Here is a 24,782-nt window from a genome sequence, read left to right on the forward strand (position 1 = left end):
GACAATAGTAAATTAATATTATCATCCTTGGGGAGGGGGCTGCACTCCCAGAAAAGTTTCAGTAAATAATAGGAGAGTTGGGCAGAAGGGATGGAAACAGGCCAGACTGACTGTGAGAATGGACAGATCCAGCCAGGAAATGAGAGGAAGCTTCAGAGATTGAGAAACACCACGCAGAGGGGGGCACTCATTGCTCAGTTGTCATGTGTCTCCCTCGTGAGTCCTAGTGTAAGGTACAAGGAGCTCCCGGGGCATGCTTCCAGTTTGTCTAACTTCAATGTTGCTGTCCTTTCAGCTTTCTAGTGCAGGAGAACTTCCATGTGTGGATCATGTGTAAGACATGGGTAGGGGAGAGACAGCAGTATCAAGAGACAGCCTTGGTAGGGTAACCTGAGAGGCAGAAGTCTGGGACTTTTCAGCTTGGAAAAGAGATGACGAAAAGGGGTCATAATAGAGGTCTATAAAACCTTGACTGGTGTGGAGAAAGTCTAAGGACGTGTTATTTACTCTTTCACCTAGCACAAGAACCAGGGGTCGCCCAATGAAATTAATAGTCAGCAGGTTTAAAACAAAGCAAAGGAAGTACTTCACACAACACAGTCAACTGTGGAACTCGTTGCCAGGGGATGTTGTGAACGCCAAAAGTATAAGTGGGTTCAAAAAAGAACTAGATAAATTAATGGAGAATAGGTCCAGCAATGGCTATTAGCCAGGAGCCCCATGCTCTGGGTGTCTCTAGCCTCTGTTTGCCAGAAGCTGGGAATGGGCGACAGGGGATGGATCATTAGATGATTCCCTGTTCTGTTCATTCCCTCTGAAGCCCCTGGCATTGGCCACTGTCAGAAGACAGGATACTGGGCTAGATGGACCACTGGTCTGACCCAGTGTGGCCGTTCTTATGTTCACAAGAGTTTGAAACAGCAGCAGGATTTGTCCTCTGAGTCAGGTGTTACTGTTCAAAAGATCACTTGTGAGAAGAGCCGGTTGGGAATTTTTTGACAAACTTTTTTCACTCCCCAAATGCCGATTTGTTGAAATTGAAACTGTTCACAAAATGGGAACAAAATTTCCAACAATTTTGGAAAAAACGTTTTGAAATTGTAAAAACATCCTCTTTTGACATTATAGAACTAGAAATTCTGGGTTCGTTGAGACAAAGCGAATTTTTGTTTAGCTATTTTAATAAATTTAGACTCAAAGAAAAAAATGGTTGCGATCAAAATGAAATGTTTTGAAATTATCGACACAAAACATTTTGATTGACTCAAAACAAAAACTTTTTCAGATTTTTGATACATGACATTTTTTGAGATTTTTGACATTCCTTCCTGATGCAGGACAGGAAGTTTTTTTGATACCTTGAAAAATTTCACATGATGGGAAAACCATTTCCTGTCCACTTCTACTTACAAGCTTGTGAAACATGATAATTTTAGGCAGCATTTCTGAAACTATTAAAAGCTGAGCCCCCTTCAGGAAAATAAAACCAAATTTGTCCCCCTGAAAAAAGGTCAACATTTCTTCATTTTTCTTAACATTTCTACATCTTCTCTGCTCCTTCATCCCCAAGTTTGGGAAATACTGGTGTAGATCTTCATAATCTCATTCTTCCTCTCTTTTCTTACCCACTTTGATGAGCAGTGAAAGAATTAATAAAATTGGGAGTTAAAATAGCATCTCTGGCATTTAATCGCACCCATCGAAAGCAATGGAGTAGTTCACACCTCGGAGCTCTTGTTTCAGGCACTCTGCAAACTCAGGCAGATGTTGCTGCGTCAGTTAAACTTGTGTCACATTTTGAAGGTTTTTTTCACAGTCATAAGAGCTAGAGGCTAATTTTTTTACTAAAATGAAAACTGACTCTGGAAAACAATAGAGAGGTCTCTCCGTACTGCACCCTTGGCAAGAGCTTCAATTTCTTCCCCACACTTCGGGAAATATCAATTTAAAATGAGATATACCAAATAGACCTCCTTTTCTGAGGTGTGCAGGTGAAATGCTCAGTTAAGGGGTCAGGTCTGCAAAACTGTACAGAAAAAAAAAGAATTATGTTCAGAAATGCACCTGCAGCAGCCAGTGCAAGTGAGAGTTCTCTGCATGTGCTCTTTTGCACACTTAACTTCCCACTTGCACGCCACAGCTCATGCAACACGTTTACATGCAAATCTCATCCTATTACTTTGCAGCATTAATATATCTCCCGGCTAAGTCCATTTTGTGATCTCAATGCTGTTGATAAAGGTGGGGTTATCATCCACCTTTTTAGAGATGGGCAAACTGAGGCATACAGCAACTTGCCCAAGGTCACTAACAGTCAGGAATAGAACCCAGGCCTCTTGAAGCTGAACCCCACCCCGGCTCTAACCACTGCACCCTGCTGCCTCTCCGTAACAGGTATAGGAGCAATTTTATACAGCAGCGCTGTATTCTGTCTGGTGCTTGCTGTTTCTGTACTTTGACATGTCTCCAGAACACCCACCGCTTGTTGTATCTGAAGCTGTGTGACTTCTGTCTTTCACTGGAGTATATGAGCACCTTCTGGGTAAAATCAGTAGCAATGGGGACATTCCTAATGGACTTATTGGAGCCTCTGGGGTCTGGTTCTTGGTTTAGATTTTATTATTTCCCCCCCGTTTTTTAAAACCCCAAAGCTGTTGGACACGAGTAATCACCCACAGGCCCAGACGTGGCTCGGACATCACGGCAGAGGATGCTCTGAGAGTCTGCATGGGTGTGTCCCTATTGCACTCTGCACTGAGCATATTCTACATGCCAGCATGCCCCTCCTCGTGCAAATCGAGCCCTTCAGATGACAGAGGTGACACTGTTACTGCCTCAGGTGCCCCTTCTCCCTCAAGCTAGAATTCTCTGGGCAATCCCCATCGCCAGACCACAGGGAGATTACAGCCCGGCAGAGAATGGAGCAAGGGGCAGCAAAGATTGTATCAAGCCGGAAGATCACAGCGAAGGGGTAATGTCTTTGTGGTTGCACAACTGGAGACTCAGAAGGGATCTCATGGAAATTTTCAAAGCTAAAACTGGAACCAATAGTGCAGGCAGGGTCGTAATACAAATGCAAGGGATCCAGGAGTTAAGGGGGAATTCAGGCAAAGGGGAGCAGAAATAATGCAGGAAGGGATTGATAGAGCTTGGATTTTTCAGTCTGCAAAGCAAATTTGGGGCTGACTGCTCTGGGGACTTGGCTGAGATAGGGCTAAACTTGGCTTTCATTAAAGCAAAAGTTCTTAGCTCTTTTCCTTACACAATACAACCCAAAGGGCAGGTGCTCAGGTACCAAGGGGGTGGATGCAGTGGAAGAACCTGAAGAGAATAGATGGCAAAGGTCGAAAGTTAGTCAGTGAGTTTGCCTCTAGATCCCAGGTTATCCGCAAGAGCCAGAGTTAACAAGACTCACTGAGAGCTCGGGGTGTTTCGCTCAAGACACAATGGCTCCCAGTTGTGATTATTCAGGCTAAGATTTGGTCACGGTTATTTTTAGTAAAAGTCACGGACAGATCATGGGCAATAAATAAAAATTCACAGGAGCCCGTGACCTGTCTGTGACTTTACTAAAAACAACCAGGAGGCAGGGCTAAGTGAGGGGGGAGGAATGACAGCTGAAGTCCTGTGTGTGGTGGGGACTGACAGGCCAAGCCCCCCCACCCACCGTGGGGGGCACACAGCCCCCGCTCCGGAGCTGGATACAGCTGCGGGGCAGGGGCACACAGTCCCGGCTCCAACCCCAGCCACAGGCGCACAGCCCCGGCTGCAGTGGGATGGGGATGCATGGCCCTGGGAAGCCATGAGTGGGGAACACGGTCCCCGCTGCAGCCCCGGCCGCGGGACAGGTGCATGTGGCCCCAGCTACAGCCCCCACTGCAAGCTGCGGGGCAGGGGCGCCCAGTCCTGGTTCCAGCCCCAGCTGCAGGGTGGGGGCGCCCAGTCCCATCTCCAGCCCCAGCTTCAGCCACTGGCAGCTGAAGCCGAAGAAGTTACGGAGGTCCAGTAAAGTCACGGAATCCATGACTGCTGTGACCAAATCGTAGCCTTAATGATTATTCACACTGAGTCAAGGTAAAGGCATCAGGCCTGCTCACAATCACTGCCCCATTAATGCCCCGCCCTAGGGTTGCCAATTTTGGTCTGACTTATTCCTCGAGGTTTCATCACCTGACATAATCTTTAATTGAAGATTAATCTTTAATTCCTGGAGACTCCAGGACAATCCTGGAAGGTTGGCAACCCTACCCCCAGCTTTATTTTTCACAACATCGTAATACTTAGCTCTCTTCAGCCACAGATCTCAAGGGCCTTCCTAAGGCAGAGTAATTGCTGATCTCCCCAAGATACAGTTGGAGAAACTGAGGTACACGCACTAGCCTAAGGTCACACAGCTGGTCAGTAGCAGAGGCAGGTCTAGAACCCAAGTCTCCTCAGGCCTTCAGCCATGTTGTCGTCTTTCGTAGATGGTTGCAACCAGGTTAAATGCTACACCACAACAAATTCTATAGGCTCACAAGAACAAGGTGAAGGGGGGTGTGTGTGTGTGCTTGCATGCAGGGGTATTTCATTACTTTCTTTTATGACACCTTAGCTAAATACACATTCACGTTACTTAAAGACAGCTTCTCCACACCTGCCCTCACTATTTTTCAAAGCACAGCGGTATCTCTTCCTGGGATGGAGGATTGGCATCATGTTAATTTGTCTTTACCCTGCAGTGGTTGTTACACAAGACAGACACACCCTGGAACATTGTAAATTGACTGTAAATTATAGAATTTAAAAAGCAAATACTTCAGGAGCTGGATTATCATTTTATAAGGTCATTTCACTGAGTTCATTTAAGAACATCACCACAGTCATAGGCATCGATAGGGTGAGTTCCTGAGGCTATGGTGGTGTTGGGTTTTGTAAGACAGGATAAAAACCCAAAGCTTTAAATCTAGGAGATGAAGTTATAATGATGCCATCAAAAAAATCCACAGGGAAGTCAATTATCTCAGAATCAAAGGAGCTAGAGGTAGGTAGATAGGCTATATCTAGTTTCTTATATCACAACCATCACAATAGTATCTGAGAATATAACGGGGTGTCTCTATCCTGGGGAACAGCAATTCTGAAAACGACTTGGGGGCTCCTGGTGGGTAATCAATGGAAGATGAGCTCTGAGTGCAACGTTGTGGCCAAAAGGGCTATTGCAATCCTTGGGAAATATTGAGTAGGAGTAAGAGTTTATTTTACCTCTGTGTTTTGCACTGGTGAGACCACTGCTGGACTCCTGTGTCCAGTTCTGGTGTCCACAGTTCAAGAAGGATGTTGACAAATTGGAGATGGTTTAGAGCAGTGGTTCTCAACCAGGAGCGCGTATACCCCTGGGGGCACTCAGAGGTCTTCCATGGCGTGTATCAACTCATCAAGATATTTGCCTAGTTTTACAACAGGCAAAGTCAGTAAAAATTATAATTTCATACAGACAATGACTTGTTTATACTGGTCTATGTACTATACACTGAAATGTAAGTACAATATTTACATTCCAACTGATTTATAATTATATGGTAAAAAGGAGAAAGGAAGCAATTGTTCAGTACTAGTGGGCTGTGACAATTCTGTATTTTTATGTCTGGTTTTGTAAGCAAGTAGTTTTTACGTGAGATGAAACTTGGGGGTACGCATGACAAGTCAGACTCCTGAAAGGGGGACAGTAGTCTGGAAAGGTTGAAAGCCACTGGTTTAGAGGGAAGAGCCACGAGAATGATTAAAAGATGAGAAAACCTGCCTTACAGTGATAGACCCAAGGAGCTCAATCTAGTAAGGTTAACACAGAGAAGGTTAAAGGGCACAAATTTAAATAGAGGGGATAATAAACCATTGGAACAACCTCCCCAAAGTGGTGGTGGATTCTCCATCATTGGCCATTTTTAAATCAAGATTGGATATTTTTTTCCAAAAGATCTGCTTTAGTTCAAACAGTAATTAATTCAGAGAAGTCCTATGGACTGTGTTACACAGGAGGTCAGACTAGATCAGTGGTTCTCAAACTTACTTGATCGCACCCCACCTTTTTTGAATCTGTAGTAATTTATACCCACCACCACACAAGTGCCTATATTGATATGAATACCACTCTGCCTTCAGAGCTGGGCAGCCAGAGAGCGCTGGGTGGCTGCTTCTCATGCCCCCCAGAATACATTCCGCACCCCCCTCAGATTGAGAACCTCTGGACTAGATCATCACGGCGGTCCCTTGCAGTTTTAGTCTATGATTTCTGGTTTAGCCAATCTGTTTTGTCATCCGCTGTTTGATGGACAGAGAGATTAGCTCTGTCTAGAGTTCCCTACTGCACCCATCACTGAGGTATCTGAAAGCCTACCTGGGGTTTATCCTATCTAGCACTCATCACCTAGGTTAGATCTGTCTCTCCCAGCCCCTCTGCCAGCGCCGCACTGTTCATTACAATCCATTTTGGGGGATTTAGTCAGTCTACAGTCATTTTTAAAGCTTCAAGTTACGGGGCTTTTCCCCTCTCCCTTATGGCTGGATCTAAAAAGCTTTGAAGCTCATAGAAATCTCCCAATGACTTCAATGGGCATTGGATCAGGACTATCAGAGACAGACTTCTCCAGAACAGTTCTTTACATTCTCAGACACCATGGTGATGGGCAAACTTACACGAACCACACTGGACTGATTTAATTCCAGTGTTTCTGTCGATATACCCTTTACTGCAGTAAAATAAGCATTAGATAAGTTCAGGGAGGTCAGGTCCATCAATGGCTACTAGCTAAGGTGGTCAGGGATGCAACCCCATGCTCTGAGTGTCCCTAAACCTCCAACTGCCAGAAGCTGGGACGGGATGTCTGGGAATAGATCACTTGAAATTGCCCTGTTCTGTTCATTCCCTTTAAAGCACCTGGCACTAGACAGCATCAGGAGACAGGATGCTGGGCTAGGTAAACCATTGGTATGACCGTTCTTTTGTTCTTATATTCACTAAATAATTCCAATCTCTCCTTGGTGTTTGCACACTCAAATACCAGAGGCAATTATAGAATAGCCATGTAACTGTCACTGCTTTGACAAGCTAGACATAACTAGCTCTTATCTTTCTGATCATTCCATCATAAATGTTTTACTTGCGGGAACTCCCTCCAGTTTGTTCATATCTTTTTGTTATCATTGGTGTTATGGTAGCGCCCAGAGAGCCTGTGACAGGCTGACAGTATCCTGTAATATCCTGAACAAACCTTATGGAATTACAATAAACTTTACTGAATTAAGTTAGACCTTAGTGAATTAGGGTTTACTCCTTTGGAGTTCACTATTACAAATGCAAATATTGGTGTATTGAGATTGCATGGAATTTCTTGAGCAGAATGACAAGAGTCATGCAATCTCTGGAGGTATGAGGCAGTTCAAAGGTCTTTTTGGAACAATACCTGTGAAGTGGATTTCCTTAGGAAATACCTTGAGATGAGGGGAATGCAAATTCTTCCCCTCCAAAGGCAACTCTTTGAAGATATGCCTGGGGGAAAGCGGCCCATTGTGTTCTAATTACCTGCTTCTGGGGACTCCAGATAAAGACTCCTGATTTGTATAGAAAGGAAACTGAACATACTATGAGCATGCTTATTCTGAACTGAAGCTTTGATGAACTTGTATCCACAAGGGAGGGTATTAACACACTGCACTGGCCACCACCAGAAGACAGGACACTGAGCTAGATGGACCATTGGTCTGACCCAGTACGGCCATTCTTATGTTCTGTTATGCTGGAGCCCACATGAGAGGAGGGATGAACTCTGGATGAGGAAAACCACATTCATGGGACTGTGTGATGAGCTCGGCCCAGCCCTGTGGCACAAGGACACGAGAATGAGAGCTGCCTTGCCGCTGGAGAAGCACGTGGCGATTGCACCGTGGAAGCTGGCTACTCCAGAGAGCTACCGATCAGTTGCTAACCAGTAAAGAGTGGGAAAGTCGACCACTGGACTCGTGTTGATGGAAGTGTGCAGGGCCATTAATCGCATCCTGCTCCGAAAGACCATGACTCTGAGCAACGTGCATGAGATTGTGGGTGGCTTTGCACAAATGGGCTTCCCTAACTGCAGATGGGCGATAGATGGCATGCATATTCCAATTCTGGCACCAGACCACCTAGCCACCGAGGACATTAATTTGAAAGAGTATTTCTCTATGGTTCTCCAGGCACATGTGGATCACCATGGGTGTTTCAGACATCAAGGCAGGCTGGTCTGGAAAGGTGCATGACACACGCATCTTTCGGGACACTGGCCTGTTCAGGAAGCTGCAAGCCGGGACTTTCTTCCCGGACCAGAAGATCACCGTAGGGGAAGTCAAAATGCCCATTGTGATCTTGGGAGACCCCACCTACCCCTTAATGCCGTGGCTCATGAAGCCATACACAGGGCACCTTGATAGCAGCAAGGAGCGGTTTGACAACAGGCAGAGCAAGTGCAGAACGACTGTTGAGTGTGCTTTTGTCCGTTTAAAGGCCTGCTGGCACTGCCTATATGGGAGGCTGGACCTGGCCAATGACAATATTCCTATGCTTATAGCTGTGTGCTGTACACTCCATAATATTTGTGAAGGGAAGGGTGAAAGCTTCATGCAGGGCTGGACCACAGACGCTCAGCACCTGGAGGCTGAATTTGAAGAGCCAGAGACCAGGGCTATTAGAGGGGTGCAGCATGGGGCCATAAGGATCAGGGATGTTTTGAGGCAACAATATGAAGCTGAAAGCCACTAACATGTGTTGCTATGCTCAGGAATGCAGTGCTTGTCATGCTAGGAGGTGATTGTGATTGGTGCAGACAATGCACTGTGAAGGTTTAAGACAATTGCCTGTTGCTTTGCAGGGCTCTGTTTGCTTTCAATTAATGGAATAAAGATTTCTTTCAACCCAAAACAATTCTTTTATTAAAAAACAACAACAGGAGGAGACAGACAAACAAAAAATCACATCAGCACTGCGGGGGATGGGGGAAGGGAGGGTCCCAGGAGGAGGTGGGGTCCCGGGACCGTTAAAGATTTGTGTATGTCCAGGAATAATATGCAGCCTTGTCCTCTGGAGTACAATGCAGTGGGTACGGTACTTCAGCAGGGCTAAACTGCAGAGGGACGGGTGTTGAGTGCAGTGGGTACTGGGAGTCTGCAGGGCTGGACTGTGTCGGGGCAGGAGTGGAAGGCTGCAGGTACAGACTAGAGTGTGTTGGCGCTGTGTGTGTGTGTGTGGGGGGAAGGTGGAGGGGGGCGCATGGGAAAGAGTTTTGCAAGGGCGGCTGCAGGGGAGGGGGGGCGCGGAGCTGCTCGGTTTGCAGCGCTAGTAGCTCCTGGAGCGTGTCCGCTTGGCGCTCCGTAACGTTTAAGAGCCGCTCCGGGGCTGCATTCTGGCGCTCCGCGTTCCCCTTTCGGTCCCTCTTCTCGCTGTCCCGCCACTCCTCCGATTCTTGTTTTTGGCGGCAAAGTGCATCGTGACATCACACAGAAAGTCCCCTTTAGTTCTTCGTGGCCACTTTCTTATTCTGTGCAGCCGTTCAGCTGCCGATAACAAAGAGGGAGGCTGGGCTCCCAAGGTCAGCTCTGTGGAGCCAAAATGCAACATTTTACAGAAGCAGTATTGTTTCCAACACATGGACCACTGACTCAGTGGTTTAAAACACAGCCACTATTCACACACCTGTCACTAACTGGCTGACCTCGGGCAAGCACACATGAGCCACAAGACCCACAAAATGGTGAGTAACCGCAGGGGCAGGGGAAATCAGTGTTCCAGGACCATACTGGACACTGGGCATGTGGCTCTTGGGGAGAGCCAGTACTGTAGGGGGGGCTTGATAAGCATTACTGTCCCCACATTTTCCACAGGCTATGTTCATTATGGAAGATATCTCACTGCTGAGGGTGAGCAGGGAATCAAGGGAGGGTCTTCTCCAAGACTGCGGCTTCTGCCCTGGCCCTTTTGTGGCTCGCCTGTGTGCAGCATTGGTCCCGCCGCCTCCCCGTGATGGCAGAGTGGCACGGGAAAGTTACCCTTCATGGGGCAAGAAACAAAGCAGCTCTTCCAAAGAACCTGCGGCAGCGGATTGCCCAGTATCTCCAAGAGAGTTTCCTGGAGATCTCTGAGGCAGATTCTCGTGAAGTGAGGGAGTCAATCAACACCCTGTTCTGTCGCTCAGACTAGGCATGTGGTGGTATGTGCATCATACAGACACAAGCCTGCTTTCTGCAACCTTTCTGCCCCCCAAAACTCGTTTCAGGGATTCCCAAAATCAAAGCCACTTACCAGGGGTCTCCTCCCCTGTTTGTGCTTCGCCAAGCTCCAACAGCTGTGCCTGGCTAGCCTCCTCCTGGGTAGAGAAGAGCTCCTGGCTGCATGCATCTCTGACCTCCGAGTTGTCCTTTGCCTCTGGGTCCCTCTCCCCCTCCACAGCCTCATCCAAGACTTCCTCCTCCTGGCTCGGTCCGCTCTCGACTGGCACGCGAACCACCAAAGTATCCACAGTGGCCTTCGCAGTGGAGGTGGGGTCGCCGCCGAGTATCGCGTCCAGCTCTTTGTAGAACCGACAGCTCGTGGGCGCAGCACCGGAGCGGCGGTTTGCCTCCCGCGCCTTGTGGTGGGCGTTCCACAGCTCCTTCACTTTGACCCTGCACTGCCGTGTGTCCCGGTCACGGCCCCTTTCTGTCATGCACTGCGAAATCCGTCCGTAGGTATCATAATTCCTACGGCTGGAGCGCAGCTGGGACTGCACGGCCTCCTCTCCCCAGACGCCGATGAGGTCCAGCAGCTCGGCATTGCTCCAAGCGGGGGATCGCCTGGTGCGTGGAGCAGGCATTGGCCACCTGCAAAGATGCGCTGAGACCTCTGCACGCGTCACCGAGCAAACAGGAAGGGGACTTTCAAAATTCCCAAGGAATTTAAGGGGCGGGGCTCACGGTTGGTCACCTGAAGGCAGGGCAGTAGAGTTCAAACTGACGACCAGAGAGGCGAGAACAGGCATTGTGGGACACCTTCCAGAGGCCAATTGCAGCGCTGTCATCGACCAGGGTGTCCACACTGTCACCGCAGCGCTGTAGCCCCGGGGCAGAAAGCTCGACGCCTCTTATAGGGGTGGTTTTCTTAGAGCGCTGTAAGTGTGCAGTTTCTGTCCCAGTGGTGTGGCAGTGTGTACACCTTGCTAGAGCAGACAAGGCCTCCGTCTCTGAAGAGAAAGCAAGCAGGTGTCCAGGGTAATTTCTGTGCTGGGAATCACACTATGAAGGCTAAGTAGAAATGGCTGAGCGATGCCTTGGGCAGCTCAGCTTCTAAGGAAGAAGTTGCATGTTGGTAGGGTGACCAGAGGGCAAGTGTGAAAAACTGGGACAGGGGCTAGGGGGCAATAGGTGCCTATATAAGAAAAAGGCCCCAAAATCGGGACTGTCCCCATAAAATAGGGACATCTGGTCACCTACATGTTGGGAAGGCTTCCCTCAAGTGGAGCCATTATGACGTACCATCCTATTGTCAAGAAGAAAAGGAGGACTTGTGGCACCTGAGAGACTAACCAATTTATTTGAGCATAAGCTTTTATGAGCTACAGCTCACTGCATCGATGAAGTAAAATTGGTTAGTCTCTCAGGTGCCACAAGTCCTCCTTTTCTTTTTGCGAATACGGACTAACACGGCTGCTACTCTGAAACCCATCCTATTGTCCTGCCAGCACCCAGGGAGGTATCTTTGCTCTGATCTTCTTGACGCTCAGGTTTTTATTTGCACAGCCAAAAGGTAATCTAGGTCAACCCTAGAGATTTTTGCTTTTTGTTTCTTAGCTCCAGCCCTTGTAAGAGTCTAAACAGCGGAGATGAAAAATCTTCATGTCAAATATCTTTATTTCCTTTGTCCAGCATTCAAACCGATGGGAAAAGGCCTTCTGCACCTACTTCTCCATGGGTAGCTGGGGCAATTGACAAAACTTTTATCCTACAATGGCCCACTTAATTTTGATAGTCCTGATGGAAGGACAGAGGCTTCCCGTCTTGAGTTCACAAGTTCAGAGCAGGCATTTTTATAACTATAAAACAAACATATATTTTACCATGTAGCATAGAATACTGACATTACAAGTGAGATTAAAGCATGCAGCAATTTACAAGCAATTCCTAGTCTAAACACTAAACACATCCGTACAAAGTCCACCCCCTATCCTGAACGATACGAACACCAGGTGAGCTGGTCTGGTTTCCAGCTATGAATGTATCGGTGCTCAGCTGATGCCTAAAGACTTGGCAAGAGTGGGCACCTGCTTTACCAGCGTCCCATGGTATACCTCAACCAGTGCATCAAATGCCCCAGTAACAATTATATGGGTGAAATCAGACAATCACCACACTCTCAAATGAACTCACACACTGGTTTTATGTCTCATTAAACAATTGGTAGTACAGCACTGCCTGCTACCCTTAATTGCCCTTTTCAAACCCCTTGTGCATAACAATCTAACCTATAACAATCCCCAGAAGAAGAGGTCTGTGTAAGCTCGAAAGCTGGTCTCGCTCATCAGCAGAATGTGGTCCAATAAAAGGTATCACCTTACCCACCTTGTCTCTCTCTTTAGACAATTCACTGTTATTTCTGTTATACAATTGGTCACAAAAGTCACGTGTTAGCTATATTAATACAGCAGCAGGAAGGACTGCCTGGTTATTAATGCAGGTAGGAGAACTGCATTCTATCCTTAGTTCAGACCCTAAAGTGCTTGGCGGGGTCATGTCACCTCCCTCTGCCTCTGCTTCTCTATCTGTAAAATGGGGAAAACATCACTGATGTACTTTGTCAGCATGGGTCATCAGGCTAACTTAGTTGGTGTCTGTAAAGCGCTTTGAAATCTTAAGATGAAAGTTGCTAGAGGGATGCAAAGTGTTGTTTTTACAAATCATATCTAGGATAATAAGTAATTATTTGCACCTCCACAGTGACTTTCATCCAGGCAGCTGAAATGGCTTCACTGCCATTCATGAATTTAGCTTCACCACCCACCTGGGAAGCAGGGAAGTGCTATAATCCTCATTTTACAGAGGGGAAACTGAGGCACAGAGCAGTGTTAAATAACTTGCCCAAGATCATACATAAAATCTGCAGCATAGCTGGGCATTGAACCCAGCTCTCCCGACTCCAAGTCAAGGGGGCTGAAGCACCAGACCATCCTTCCTGTAACTGTAACATTGCACATGTATGGTTAATAAATAAAAAAAAAAAGTGTGTTTCTAACTTAGCATTGAAAGTAGAGGGGTAAATGTACACAGCATTTTGGAGCCAGCCTGGGTCCATAGACGTGAGCTAGCAGGGCTCTCACCAGAGGTCTAAGAATAGCTGTATAGATGGTGCTCTGCAGTTCCGTCTTGGGCTGGAAAGTTCATGCTCTGAAGCCTAGGGAAGGGGTGGGTTTCAGAGCCTGAGCTGCACCTTCAAAACACTGTCTACGCAGCTATTGGCGAGAGCCCCTCTAGTCTGCCGACCTGAGCTGGAGGCTCGCTCCTGCTAGATCCGAAAAGCCGTGTAGACGTGCCTGAAAAGATTAGAAAAATACAAACACCTAGCAATCAACGTTGCCAAAGTCTGGAGCTGATGATCTCCCAGGGGCCTAAATCACCCAACCAGCTGGCTTTTCAATAATCTGTTACTCAGTTATACTCAATTACCATTACCATGGTAACTGAGTATAATGTTACCTTTCAGGTTGCTTATTAGAGACAGGCCATGAATTGCAATCAAGGAGGTTCTCTCTGGCTGCTAACACAGCCCTTTAGAGGCAGCAGGGAGGAGTTTACACATATCCCTTCACCTAAGAGGTTAGAACAAACAAGTCCGTCTCTGCGCCAAAGCTACCCCCATTGTTATGGGGAGATGCAAACAGAACCCAGCATCTTGTCATGCAGTTCTAATACAAGCAAACCGCCACATAATTACAATCTGCAGTTCAGCCAATTATAGACAAACAATTGTGTGCACCCAGTTACTGAACTATATTTCCCAGGATTCTTTTCACTTAAGGTGAAGTGGGTCATTTCCCCTCCCCAGATATAAAAGCCAAATCTGGGGCTGTGTCAATACAGGGAGCTGGAAACTTCTGGGTCTGAAGATCATAGGGGAAGGAGCTCTTTGTTGCCATCCACTGGTGAAATGCAGGAAAAGACACAATGAGCCAGCCTTTATTTGCATGGCTGACATCCACTATGCCCGGTGAACATTTTGGTTAAAATTCATTTAAGTTTAGGAGGTAGGAGTAATGATAATGCTATAAATAAAATAATACTGTTATTATCCTTATTATGGGACTAATGGGCAACAGAACGGTACTTAATATGCCCTGTGTGAAGGTTTACCATAAACAAAACCTCAATCACGTACTGCTGGGGAGTGGGACTGGCCAGGAGCCAAACAGAGAAGGGGTAGATATATCTTGTAAGGAGGAGTGAATCTCTGCTAGTAAGGACTGTGCTCGAGGGGCTTACCGCACACCGATCCTAGGTGCCCTTACTTCATCCAATACTCTGCTTCCTACTAGCTCCCAGGGCTCACCGTACACCCCACCCAACTGGCTCCTTCCCCATCTGCTAGGGGTGTGAGGGATAGGTTCCTGCCTCCCCCAAACCTGGCTCACTGCTCGGGGCACCCTGACTGAAAGATCAGGGACTCGCTCTCCCTAGTGAAAAATATTACACATGTTGGTGCACAAAACTTGACAACTCTAGGGCCAAGTGTGGGAGAGGGAAAGAATGGCCTAAGCCATTTTAGCAGCATGTAAAGCAGCAGTGGATGCAATGGGTGGTGTAGAATAGCCCTCATATACTTGAGAGATGCATAATATTCTAGTGCTTCTGTGAATAGTGGAGAGAAATGAATATTGTGTCTAGCACGTGGGAAGTCTTTATTTTTTGCTTGCATAAACTAAGCAACAATAATTTCCATAATACGATGCTGGGATTGTCGTGTCATGCTGAAGCTTAGAATGTCTGCTGAGTCAGTGTGAAGTGGCAAGAACAGCTACAAGCACGTGAGACAAAATCAGACCTGACAGGATAAGAGTGGAGGAAGACAGGTATATCAGTGCTAGTATGGTGAAGGCCCTTTTTACTATGAACTGAAAAGAGGTTACCTCACCTTAATTAGAGACACCTGACTCCAGTTAAGGGGTTGCCAGTGACATTTCAAAACCCCTCTTCTGCTGAGAGAGCAAGAGGAGGTAGAAGACATAAGTTGCAGCAGTGAGAAAAGGTTTCTCCAAGGTAGAGGGATGTTCCCCTCCCTCTTGGGGAAACACCAAATTTACTTCTGTTTGGGGAACAGCTGGGGACCAGAACCCAGCACCAACGTTCTGGTGGGCACAAGGAAATATATTTATTGTGCATTGTGGGTTTTCTTCAGTAAGAGATCAACTCAGGATTGGCTTGTCAATGTTGAAAATAAACCAAAGATAAGAACTAAAAACCTCCAGAGTAGGCCTGGGTTACTCCTGCCCCCCGTGGTCCCAAAAGCAGGAGGAAGGCAGAAGCTGATGTGTTTCTTGACTTTAGCAAAGCTTTTGACACGGTCTCCCACAATATTCTTGTCAGCAAGTTAAAGAAGTATGGGCTGGATGAATGCACTATAAGGTGGGTAGAAAGTTGGCTAGATTGTCGGGCTCAACGGGTAGTGATCAATGGCTCCATGTCTAGTTGGCAGCCAGTGTCAAGTGGAGTGCCCCAGGGGTCGGTCCTGGGGCCGGTTTTGTTCAATATTTTCATAAATGATCTGGAGGATGGTGTGGATTGCACTCTCAGCAAATTTGCAGATGATACTAAACTGGGAGGAGTGGTAGATACGCTGGAGGGCAGGGATAGGATACAGAGGGACCTAGACAAATTGGAGGATTGGGCCAAAAGAAATCTGATGAGGTTCAATAAGGATAAGTGCAGGGTCCTGCACTTAGGACGGAAGAACCCAATGCACAGCTACAGACTAGGGACCGAATGGCTAGGCAGCAGTTCTGCGGAAAAGGAGCTAGGGGTGACAGTGGACGAGAAGCTGGATATGAGTCAGCAGTGTGCCCTTGTTGCCAAGAAGGCCAATGGCATTTTGGGATGTATAAGTAGGGGCATAGCCAGCAGATCAAGGGACGTGATCGTCCCCCTCTATTTGACATTGGTGAGGCCTCATCTGGAGTACTGTGTCCAGTTTTGGGCCCCACACTACAAGAAGGATGTGGATAAATTGGAAAGAGTCCAGCGAAGGGCAACAAAAATGATTAGGGGTCTGGAACACATGACTTATGAGGAGAGGCTGAGGGAACTGGGATTGTTTAGTCTATGGAAGAGAAGAATGAGGGGGGATTTGATAACTGCTTTCAACTACCTGAGAGGTGGTTCCAGAGAGGATGGTTCTAGACTATTCTCAGTGGTAGAAGAGGACAGGACAAGGAGTAATGGTCTCAAGTTGCAGTGGGGGAGGTTTAGGTTGGATATTAGGAAAAACTTTTTCACTAGGAGGGTGGTGAAACACTGGAATGCGTTGCCTAGGGAGGTGGTGGAATCTCCTTCCTTAGAAGTTTTTAAGGTCAGGCTTGACAAAGCCCTGGCTGGGATGATTTAATTGGGGATTGGTCCTGCTTTTGAGCAGGGGGTTGGACTAGATGACCTCCTGAGGTCCCTTCCAACCCTGATATTCTATGATTCTATGTGGCAGAAAAGATGCTTTGCCACACATGATGGAGAGCTCTTTTTGTTCCCAGTATCATCAGGTTCAGTTATCACTGGCATTCACAGGCCGTTCCCGTATATGTTGCTGCAGGGAGGCACGTGACTTTCTGAATGACATCAGTGCAACACAAGGGACTTTCAGAGAGTGATTAATAATAAGGGATTGGTGGTAATTCCACTGTGTAGGACAACTTCGTATATGACAACGGGTCACAGAGTGAGGCTGGGTGGATTAAAAGGACAGTTGGTTAAACATGCAGCATTGCCAAGTCTTGATACTTTATCGCAAGCCTTGCAGTATCGGGTCTCAGGAGGAAAGGCCCAGCTCTCTGGGTCAGCTCAGGACATGTGAATCTCAGATTTCATTAAAAAAAAAAAGGTTTCTCACTCGTATGATTGTAAAGGAAAGCCCGAAAAAGGGAACCAAGGGCATCCTTAAAATTCAGAACCCCCAAGGTCATTTTAAAGAACCTAAAAGGTATTTTCTTGTAAATTTCATTATTTTTATGCACCCTCATCACTCTTTGGGGCCTGACTCATGATGCTGAATACTTCAGGCTGTCAGAGCTGTCAGCGAGCTATGAAGTTGTTAGCTGCGCTGCTAACAAGCCCTGGTGCAGTCCTTGGTTTCAGGGACAGGCTCATGGCAGAGTGGGGACAGGCAGAGGTACATTCTCAAATTGGGCCCCATCGGAAGTAGGGAGCTGGCATTCTGTGCTCTGTCCCTCTCACACAATTCAATGGGGACACTCACGTGCCTCGAGCTAAGCATGTGCTTAAGTGTTTTGAAGAACTGGGGCCAGAGTTCCCAACAACTTGCTAGATCAAGCCCAAAGGTGAACTCTCGCCTACCCGAGTACGTTCCAAGATGGGCATCTGCCACCACAGTGTAACACCCCCACAGTCACAACAGCAGCATCTCCCCTCTCTTACTTCCCTGCTGGCAAGGGACTGGCTTAGGGTTTTGGTTTTTTGTATTTAAAAGGTGAAACGATCAGGTGCAACTGCAGGAAAGACTCGGTGAGATTTTGTCTGCTGCGGCCACCAGTTGTCTTGGCTGGATTGGTTGTTTCACTGCCTGGTGGAGTTCCTCCAACTCTAGGGAGCGGGTGGGATCTCCATCACTGGAAGTTATCAAGAGCAGCTCAGACAAACACCTGCCAGGGATGGGTTAGTTATTACTTAGTCCTGCTTTGTGTGCAGAGGACTGGACTGGATGACCTACTGAGGTCCCTTTCAGTCCTACACTTCTATGATTCTCTCTCTCTCTCTCTCTTTCCACCATCTGACAGTGTCTGGTTAATGTTTATACCCCAAAGCCTTGTTCTAGCCAAGTACTTAAGCATATGCTTAATTTTAAGGACACTGAGTAGCCTCCATCTACTTAAAGTTAAGCATATGCCTTACAGCTTCACTAGATTGCGGTGCAAATGGATCCATTGTTTTTTAAAGGAATAAACGTTGCTCTCGGGATTTCATCTCATTTAGAATCCTTTAATGTCTTCAAGTAAATATAAAATAGTGTGGCTAAGCAGTTCCAGTAAGTAATAGTTGCGAGCCAAGAAAACCATTAGAAGAGGCAAATATATATTCAGAGGCAATTCACAGCTATCTCACTGTCTGGGTTCAGACCACCGCAGGAAGCGGTGGTATTTAGATTACAGAACACATGCACAAATTCACAGGTTAGCCACATTTCCAAGCATGTTCCCTCAATACAGTTCTGGTGTAAAGTGCTCATAAGAGGAAAACGTTAGCGTAATATACAGCAATCTTCCATTTACAAAGTACATAACAAGAACTGTTCCAAATATAAATAGAATCAAATATCCAACAATCAGAAAGGAAATTGCCCTGTTTGCTTACATGGGCAAAGGGGACCTGAATTCCCTGAGTCCTGCTCTAAAGCAGGTTGCAACACCTGGGTCATGTCTATGCTGGGGCCATTTGTGTTTTTCCTGCCGCTCCAACGGTTCGTACCAATGAAGGGAGATTGTAGCACTGAATGGGCTCCCATGTTTTTACCCCAGCATCCTCTAACCCTGCTCTGAATCCTGTTTACAACTACACTACCAGTGGAGTGTTACAGTCCCGATTTTCCCAAGTGCAGAAACTCAAAGGCTTCACCTCGACTAGGATTTCACGGTGTGTTGTTAGCTAAGACATTATGACATGTTCTAATAGTCTAGTGTAGATATTACCATGTGCCGTATACACCGCTTTGTCTACACTACGACCTTTTAGAAGGCATTAGGAAAGCTCTTAGCTAACACCTTGAACCAGCACTCCTAGGACTTTGTGTAGATCAGGATTTCAAGAAGAGGCACAACCCATTTGCAGCTACAGAGATTTTGCAGCTACAGAGATAAGAAAAGCAGGGCCAGGGGATACTTTAGCACATGCGCTGCACTTTTCCTCTTCAAAGCACTTCAGAAACATCAGTGAATTACGGTAGTTCTCACATCCACCCCTGGGAGGTAGGTAGGTAGCATCTCCATTTCACAGCTGAGTAATTCAGGACACAGAGAGATTGTGTGACCTCAGTCACATAGTAATTCAGTGGTACAGCCATGATGGGAACACAGGAGGCTCCTAGTCCTAACCTACTGCTCCGAAATACGCTTGGAATAACCCTGGTGATCACATTCATTCTGTCTAAAGACGGAGACAACATATGTATGTGGTGAAGCCTTATTTACTTGCAAACACCACGTTAGCCTCCCCCCCCACGGCACTGATGTATTTCCCTACAGACAAATCCTAGGATAGGGTTGTTAATAAATGAATGCAGCTGGGGTCAGGGTTTTCTAAATAGTGCTATTGGGCATAAGCCTGGCATACCATGGGGTACCTTTATCTTTTGCAATACATCAGCAGGTTTTTCATTCACGGAGCCTGTTACTGAGCAGGTCCTGGGCTCCCTCTGCTGGCAGTGTTAGTGACTGAAGGTGTGTGGAGGCAGGGCTACTGCAAAGGACTGTGGGTACAGTGGAGGCATCAGCACATCAGCCAGTGGGGGTGGCTGTTTCAAATTCCTGCGGGGGAGGATGTTAGATGTGCTGATGCCCCAGATCCCCTGCAGGTTGGGCTGCACCAAAGTTTTGTTTTCCTGACGTTACCAGCCTCTGGAAATAACGTTTTTGAGTGAAAACTCCCTTCTAAAGACCAAAAGGTGCCACTCCCCACTGTCCTGGGGCTCTAGGTGCTACCCAGCCACCACCGAGCTCACTGTACCAACTGAGATCAGAGAGGGCTTTCACCAACTTAATAGGGTTTCTGGGGGTCCTTTCCTAGCCAGCCGTTTGGCTTGTTTGTCTAGGAAGCTGATGGCAATCTGGATCAGTCTCTTATCCGCAGCGGCATAAGCAGGGAAGCTGATGAGAAAGAGCACCTGCAGTAAGTACAGGACTTGGGTCTGTTTGGAGCACAGGTCTATTGCAGTCTGGAGAAGGACAGGTGGGGGAAAACAACATCTGGTTACTCATCCTTGGTATTGATTCCCAGGCCGCTTTCAGCTCTTAGCTTTTGGCTGCTGGCTTCATTGTAGCTGATCCAATGCTGCACCTCCTCTGGAAGTTCTGGGGAGTCCACCTGGAGGAAAGAGAGGCAGGATAGATTGGTTCAGGGTACAGGTTTTACAGATTCCCTGCCAGTGTCACATACAAAATAACTCAGTTGATCTCCAAATCACCCTCAGTTCAGCAACATGCACTCCTCCCTTTTCTGTCCATTATGTTTCCCACAAGATTTTGGATATCATAGAATGGTAGGACTGGAAGGCACCGCGAGAGGTCATCCAGTCCAGTCCCCTGCACTCATGGCAGGACTAAGTATCAAGGACTAAGTATATCAAGACCACTCGGATTAAACCATGGAGCGCACTGTAAGACTGAAATAAGTTCTTTAAAAAAAGAACACTCCAGGGCTGAAAATCTTACCGATTTTCTACTTGCTGCTCCTGTTTCTTAACTTTCCAGCTCATTATCATCATTAGCAAGATTTCAAAGAGAGCTAACCGATGAGAAAATGCAGCATTATAACAGTAAATATTTTTTAAATCCTAGCAGTTCTTTGGCAGGGATATAAGCCAACTTCTACCTACTGGTGATTAGAAGAAGGCTTTCCTGGGGATAAGTTATTTCGTAACTCCCTGCTGCAAGGAAGGCTTGCACCTTCCTCTGAAGCACCGGTCCTGAGCTTTGTCAGAGACTAGACAGGAACCTCCACGCTGGATCAGAGCAATGGTCCTGCATTGTCCTGGAAGAAGAAATGTTCTTGCTCTGGTGCTCAAAGGCCAAAGTACCTGCTGATCTTGTGTCAAAATCCTCACCAGGGAGGAATCACCTGAGAAGACCAAACTGGAGCCGGACCCAGTATCACTGTTGCCCAGAGCTGTCTGGGGCTTGTGACCTTGCATTGGGAATAAGGAGGGAGGCTGTGGCTGGCTAAGTGGGGCAGTGGGGGCCCTGTGTGGGTTTGCAGAGAGAGGCCGAAGGGGGCCAGAGGGGTTTGTTGTGGGAAGTCCATGGGCATCGAAAAGGGCCAGGAGCACCAAGACGCAGCGCCAGAGTGGAGCCCTGCCCAGGACTCCAGAACTGTGTGTAGACGCATTGCTCAGTGTCTGCCCTCTCAGACTGTGGTACCGCTGGGCCTGGAGGGCCATGTGCAGGCTGCACCCTGGCTGTTTCTCTCCAGCCGTCCCTCTGTAACTCAATATTTCCCTTTCCCATAGTCAGTGCTCTATTCCGGGGGGGCGGGGGGGGAGTCTGTTTGCTGCGGGGGGGGGGGGGGGGAATGTGTGGAACAGGTGCCCCTGGGGCAGAAGGGGCTTTTCCCTGCTGCGTCCCTGTGCCCACCTCTTCTTAGAATAGAATCATAGAATATCAGGGTTGGAAGGGACCTCAGGGGGTCATCTAGTCCAAACCCCGGCTCAAAGCAGGACCGACCCCAACTAAATCATCCCAGCCAGGGCTTTGTCAAGCCAGGCCTTAAAAACCTCTAAGGATGGAGATTCCACCACCTCCCTAGGGAGCCCATTCCAGTGCTTCACTGCCCTCCTCGTGAAATAGGGTTTCCTAATATCCAACTTAGACCTCCCCCACTGCACCTTGAGACCATTGCTCCTCATTCTGTCATCTGCCACCACTGAGAACAGCCGAGCTCCATCCTCTTTGGAACCGCCCTTCAGGAAGGTGAAGGCTGCTATCAAATCCCCCCTCACTCTTCTCATCTGCAGACTACATAAGCCCAGTTCCCTCAGCCTCTCCTCGTAAGCCATGTGCTCCAGCCCCCTAATCATTTTCGTTGCCCTCCGCTGGACTCTCTCCAATTTGTCCACATCCCTTCCGTAGTGGGGGGACCTAATCTGGATGCAATACCCCAGGTGTGGCCTCACCAGTGCCGAATAGAGGGGAATGATCGCTTCCCTCCACCTGCTGGCCCTGCTCCTGCTCATACCAATCCCCGGCCACAGCTGCTCTCTTGCCAGCGTCCTTGCCGGGCGGTTGTGCCGCCCTGGTGCCCGCTTCACCGAGGATGCTCCTGCGCGCACAGCCCCCGCCCGGCCTCACCTGTCTCTGGTACAGGTGCTGCACCAGGCGCCCGGGGCTGCTGCCGGCCACGTGCAGGCGGCAGAGCAGCAGGGCGCAGACGAAGCCGTCGCGGGGGCTCAGGAACCGCTGCTCCAGGTAGAAGGCGCGGGCGTCCCAGCCCAGCAGGCGGGTGCGCACGGCGAAGCGCTCGAAGAGGCGCAGCGGGCGGCGGTGGCGGGCGCAGGAGGCGGCCAGCGCGAGGCTGCCCCCCAGGGCGCGCAGGGCGCTGAAGATGCCGCAGCGCGCCAGGTGGGCGCAGCGCGCCAGGTCGGCCTCGCGCAGGTAGCGGGCGTTGTTCATGTGCAGCAGGCAGTCCAGGTCCGAGGGCAGCACCAGGCCCGGCCAGCTCTGCTCCTGCAGCACGTCCCGCAGCCGGGGCTGCAGCCACCGGGCGCGCAGCACGGCCAGCGGCAGGCGCAGCAGGTACCAGGCGTCCAGCAGGCCGAACAGCGCGGCCCCCGCGCCCAGCAGCACCAGCAGCATCGCCGCAGCCTCCCGCCTGCCGGCAGCGTCCAGGGATGCCGGGAAGGGGCGGGACCCAGCAGCGGCTGCTTCCTCCCGGTCCTGCTCCGCAAGGCCCTGTTCCGTCCGCCCCCTTGCACCGCCCCTTTGCCTTCGGCTGCACCGGCCAGCGAGATGGCCCCGCACTGGAGCAGGCGTCTCTCCCCGCCCGCTGCCTTCCCCCCTCCCCGGCTGCTGCCGGCAGCCCGAGCTCCTCGGTCCACGAGGACTATCGCAAGCCCCGCTGCCCCCGCCCTGGCGGTCGGACTTCTTGCAGCGCTGCTCTCCTGCCACCCCCCCCCCCCCGCCGCGCCGCCCCAGTGTGTGCAGCCTTGGCACCCCCCCCCCTCTGGTGATTGCAACCCTGGCTCCCTCCCCAGTCCTCTCCCAGCCCTGCGGAGGGTCTCCAGAGGCAGCTTGAGGGCTAGAGCCAACCCCCCTGGGTACGTGATTGAGCCAGGGTCCTTAGGGCATGTCTACACTTGCCATTTAAAGCGGGAAAAGTCCCTTTTGGGGGGGCGCAAACCTCGTGGGAGCGTCTACACTTGCCAATGACTTTTTGCGGTGAAACTCAGAAGTTTCCCCACAGAAGGAAAGCCCCCTCCGCCAGAGGCGTGCAGCTCTTACCGGGGATGCTCTTGCGGCCATGGGCAAGGGAAGACAGGCTCTCCCCCGCAGGCTATCCCACAGTGCCTTGGCGACCAGTCTGGCCAGCGGCTCTGCTGCCCTGACGCCAGGGAAACAGACATCCACCCTGTAAAGCCCCGGGAACTTTGAAACTCCCCTTCCCGTTTTCTTGGCAAGTGCTCAGGTGCCATCTGGCCGGCTGACAATAGCTGCTCCAGGGAGCAAAGGATCCCCAGCTGGAGCAGTGCTGAGCTCCTGGGACTGATCAGTGTTTGGAGAAAGGAGGCTGTGCAGGGAGGCAAGCTGCCCCACAAACACCCCCCCTCTCCCCCTTCCCCACAAAGCCATCTTCAAAATGGAGAGAGCTGCACTGTGGGATAGCTGCCCTAGAGCATCCGGGATGGAAATGCTGCAAATGTAGGAAGTAAGTGAGTACCCAGACCAGGGCTTTACTTTCACCGGTTCCCTATCACCGGTGAAACTGACAGCGCCAAAGCTCTGCAAGTGTGGACAGAGCCTTAGACGAAGTCACCTTTCCAGGGCTTGCCCCGTGACTTGAGCTTCCTGAGCCAAGCTCCCTCTGCAGATGGGCTGGCTGAGATTATGAAGCCAGAAGAGAGCCCTGGGATGGAGTCTGATCTGCTGTATTGGTTCAGATGGAATGTTTGGGCCAAAAAGGTCTTAACACAACCCAACCGTATTCAACAAGGTTTGGGGTTTGGTACACAGAGACCTCAGCTTGCTTAGTACCATGGCAAACCCACCACTGAATTGTTGTTTAACCTTTTTATTAAAGATACAGAAAAGAAGGAAAAAGTTCAAGCATTTGACATGGAAAGCGCTTGAGCATAAGTCAGGCTTTTAACTACATCCTTAACTACATCCCTACATTAACTTTTTCCTTTAGCGGGAGAGAGATTTTAGAAGGAACCCACCCCTTGTCTGACAGTCTTTTAGATGCTATTCAAGACATGCTTTTGGGGGAAAAGTGATGGGCTGGGAGCTGTTAAAATCCAGTCTCATTTCCTGGAAGACAAAACAAGACAAACACGCAAAAGGGCAGAGAAAAGAACAGCAAAGAGAGACATTTATCAGGGGGTAGCCGTGTTAGTCTGTATCCACAAAAACAACAAGGAGTCCGGTGGCACCTTAAAGACTAACAGATTTATTTGAGCATAAGCTTTCGTGGGTAAGCTGGGGTGGGGTTTTTACCCACGAAAGCTTATGCTCAAATAAATCTGTTAGTCTTTAAGGTGCCAAAGAGAGACACTGTAGCCTCTGTCTCTGGTGGTAAGTCTCACATGCAACCTCAGAGCTGACAAAGAG

General features: G+C 48.8%; 1 protein-coding gene across 1 annotated transcript; it reads right to left on the bottom strand.

The window, feature by feature from the left end:
• Window positions 1–18,210: 18,210 nt before the first annotated feature.
• THEM6 (thioesterase superfamily member 6) lies at window positions 18,211–23,019 on the bottom strand. The gene is made up of 2 exons (XM_073329968.2): window positions 22,308–23,019; window positions 18,211–20,328 (listed from the first exon to the last, which is right to left on the bottom strand). The coding sequence occupies exons 1-2, from the start codon at window positions 22,809–22,811 to the stop codon at window positions 20,215–20,217; spliced, it is 618 nt and encodes a 205-aa protein (XP_073186069.1). The 5' UTR covers window positions 22,812–23,019; the 3' UTR covers window positions 18,211–20,214.
• Between the last annotated feature and the right edge of the window lie 1,763 nt (window positions 23,020–24,782).

Source organism: Lepidochelys kempii, chromosome 2, assembly GCF_965140285.1.
Source record: "Lepidochelys kempii isolate rLepKem1 chromosome 2, rLepKem1.hap1, whole genome shotgun sequence".
NCBI classification, from domain to species: Eukaryota; Metazoa; Chordata; order Testudines; family Cheloniidae; genus Lepidochelys; species Lepidochelys kempii.

Bases quoted from the DNA above. Each gene is read 5' to 3' on its own strand.
- THEM6 (XM_073329968.2), bottom strand. From the start codon at position 22,811: ATGCTGCTGGTGCTGCTGGGCGCGGGGGCCGCGCTGTTCGGCCTGCTG. The intron at 20,329-22,307 runs GTGAGGCCGGGC...TCTTTCCTCCAG, and splicing joins AGCACCTGTACCAGAGACAG to GTGGACTCCCCAGAACTTCC.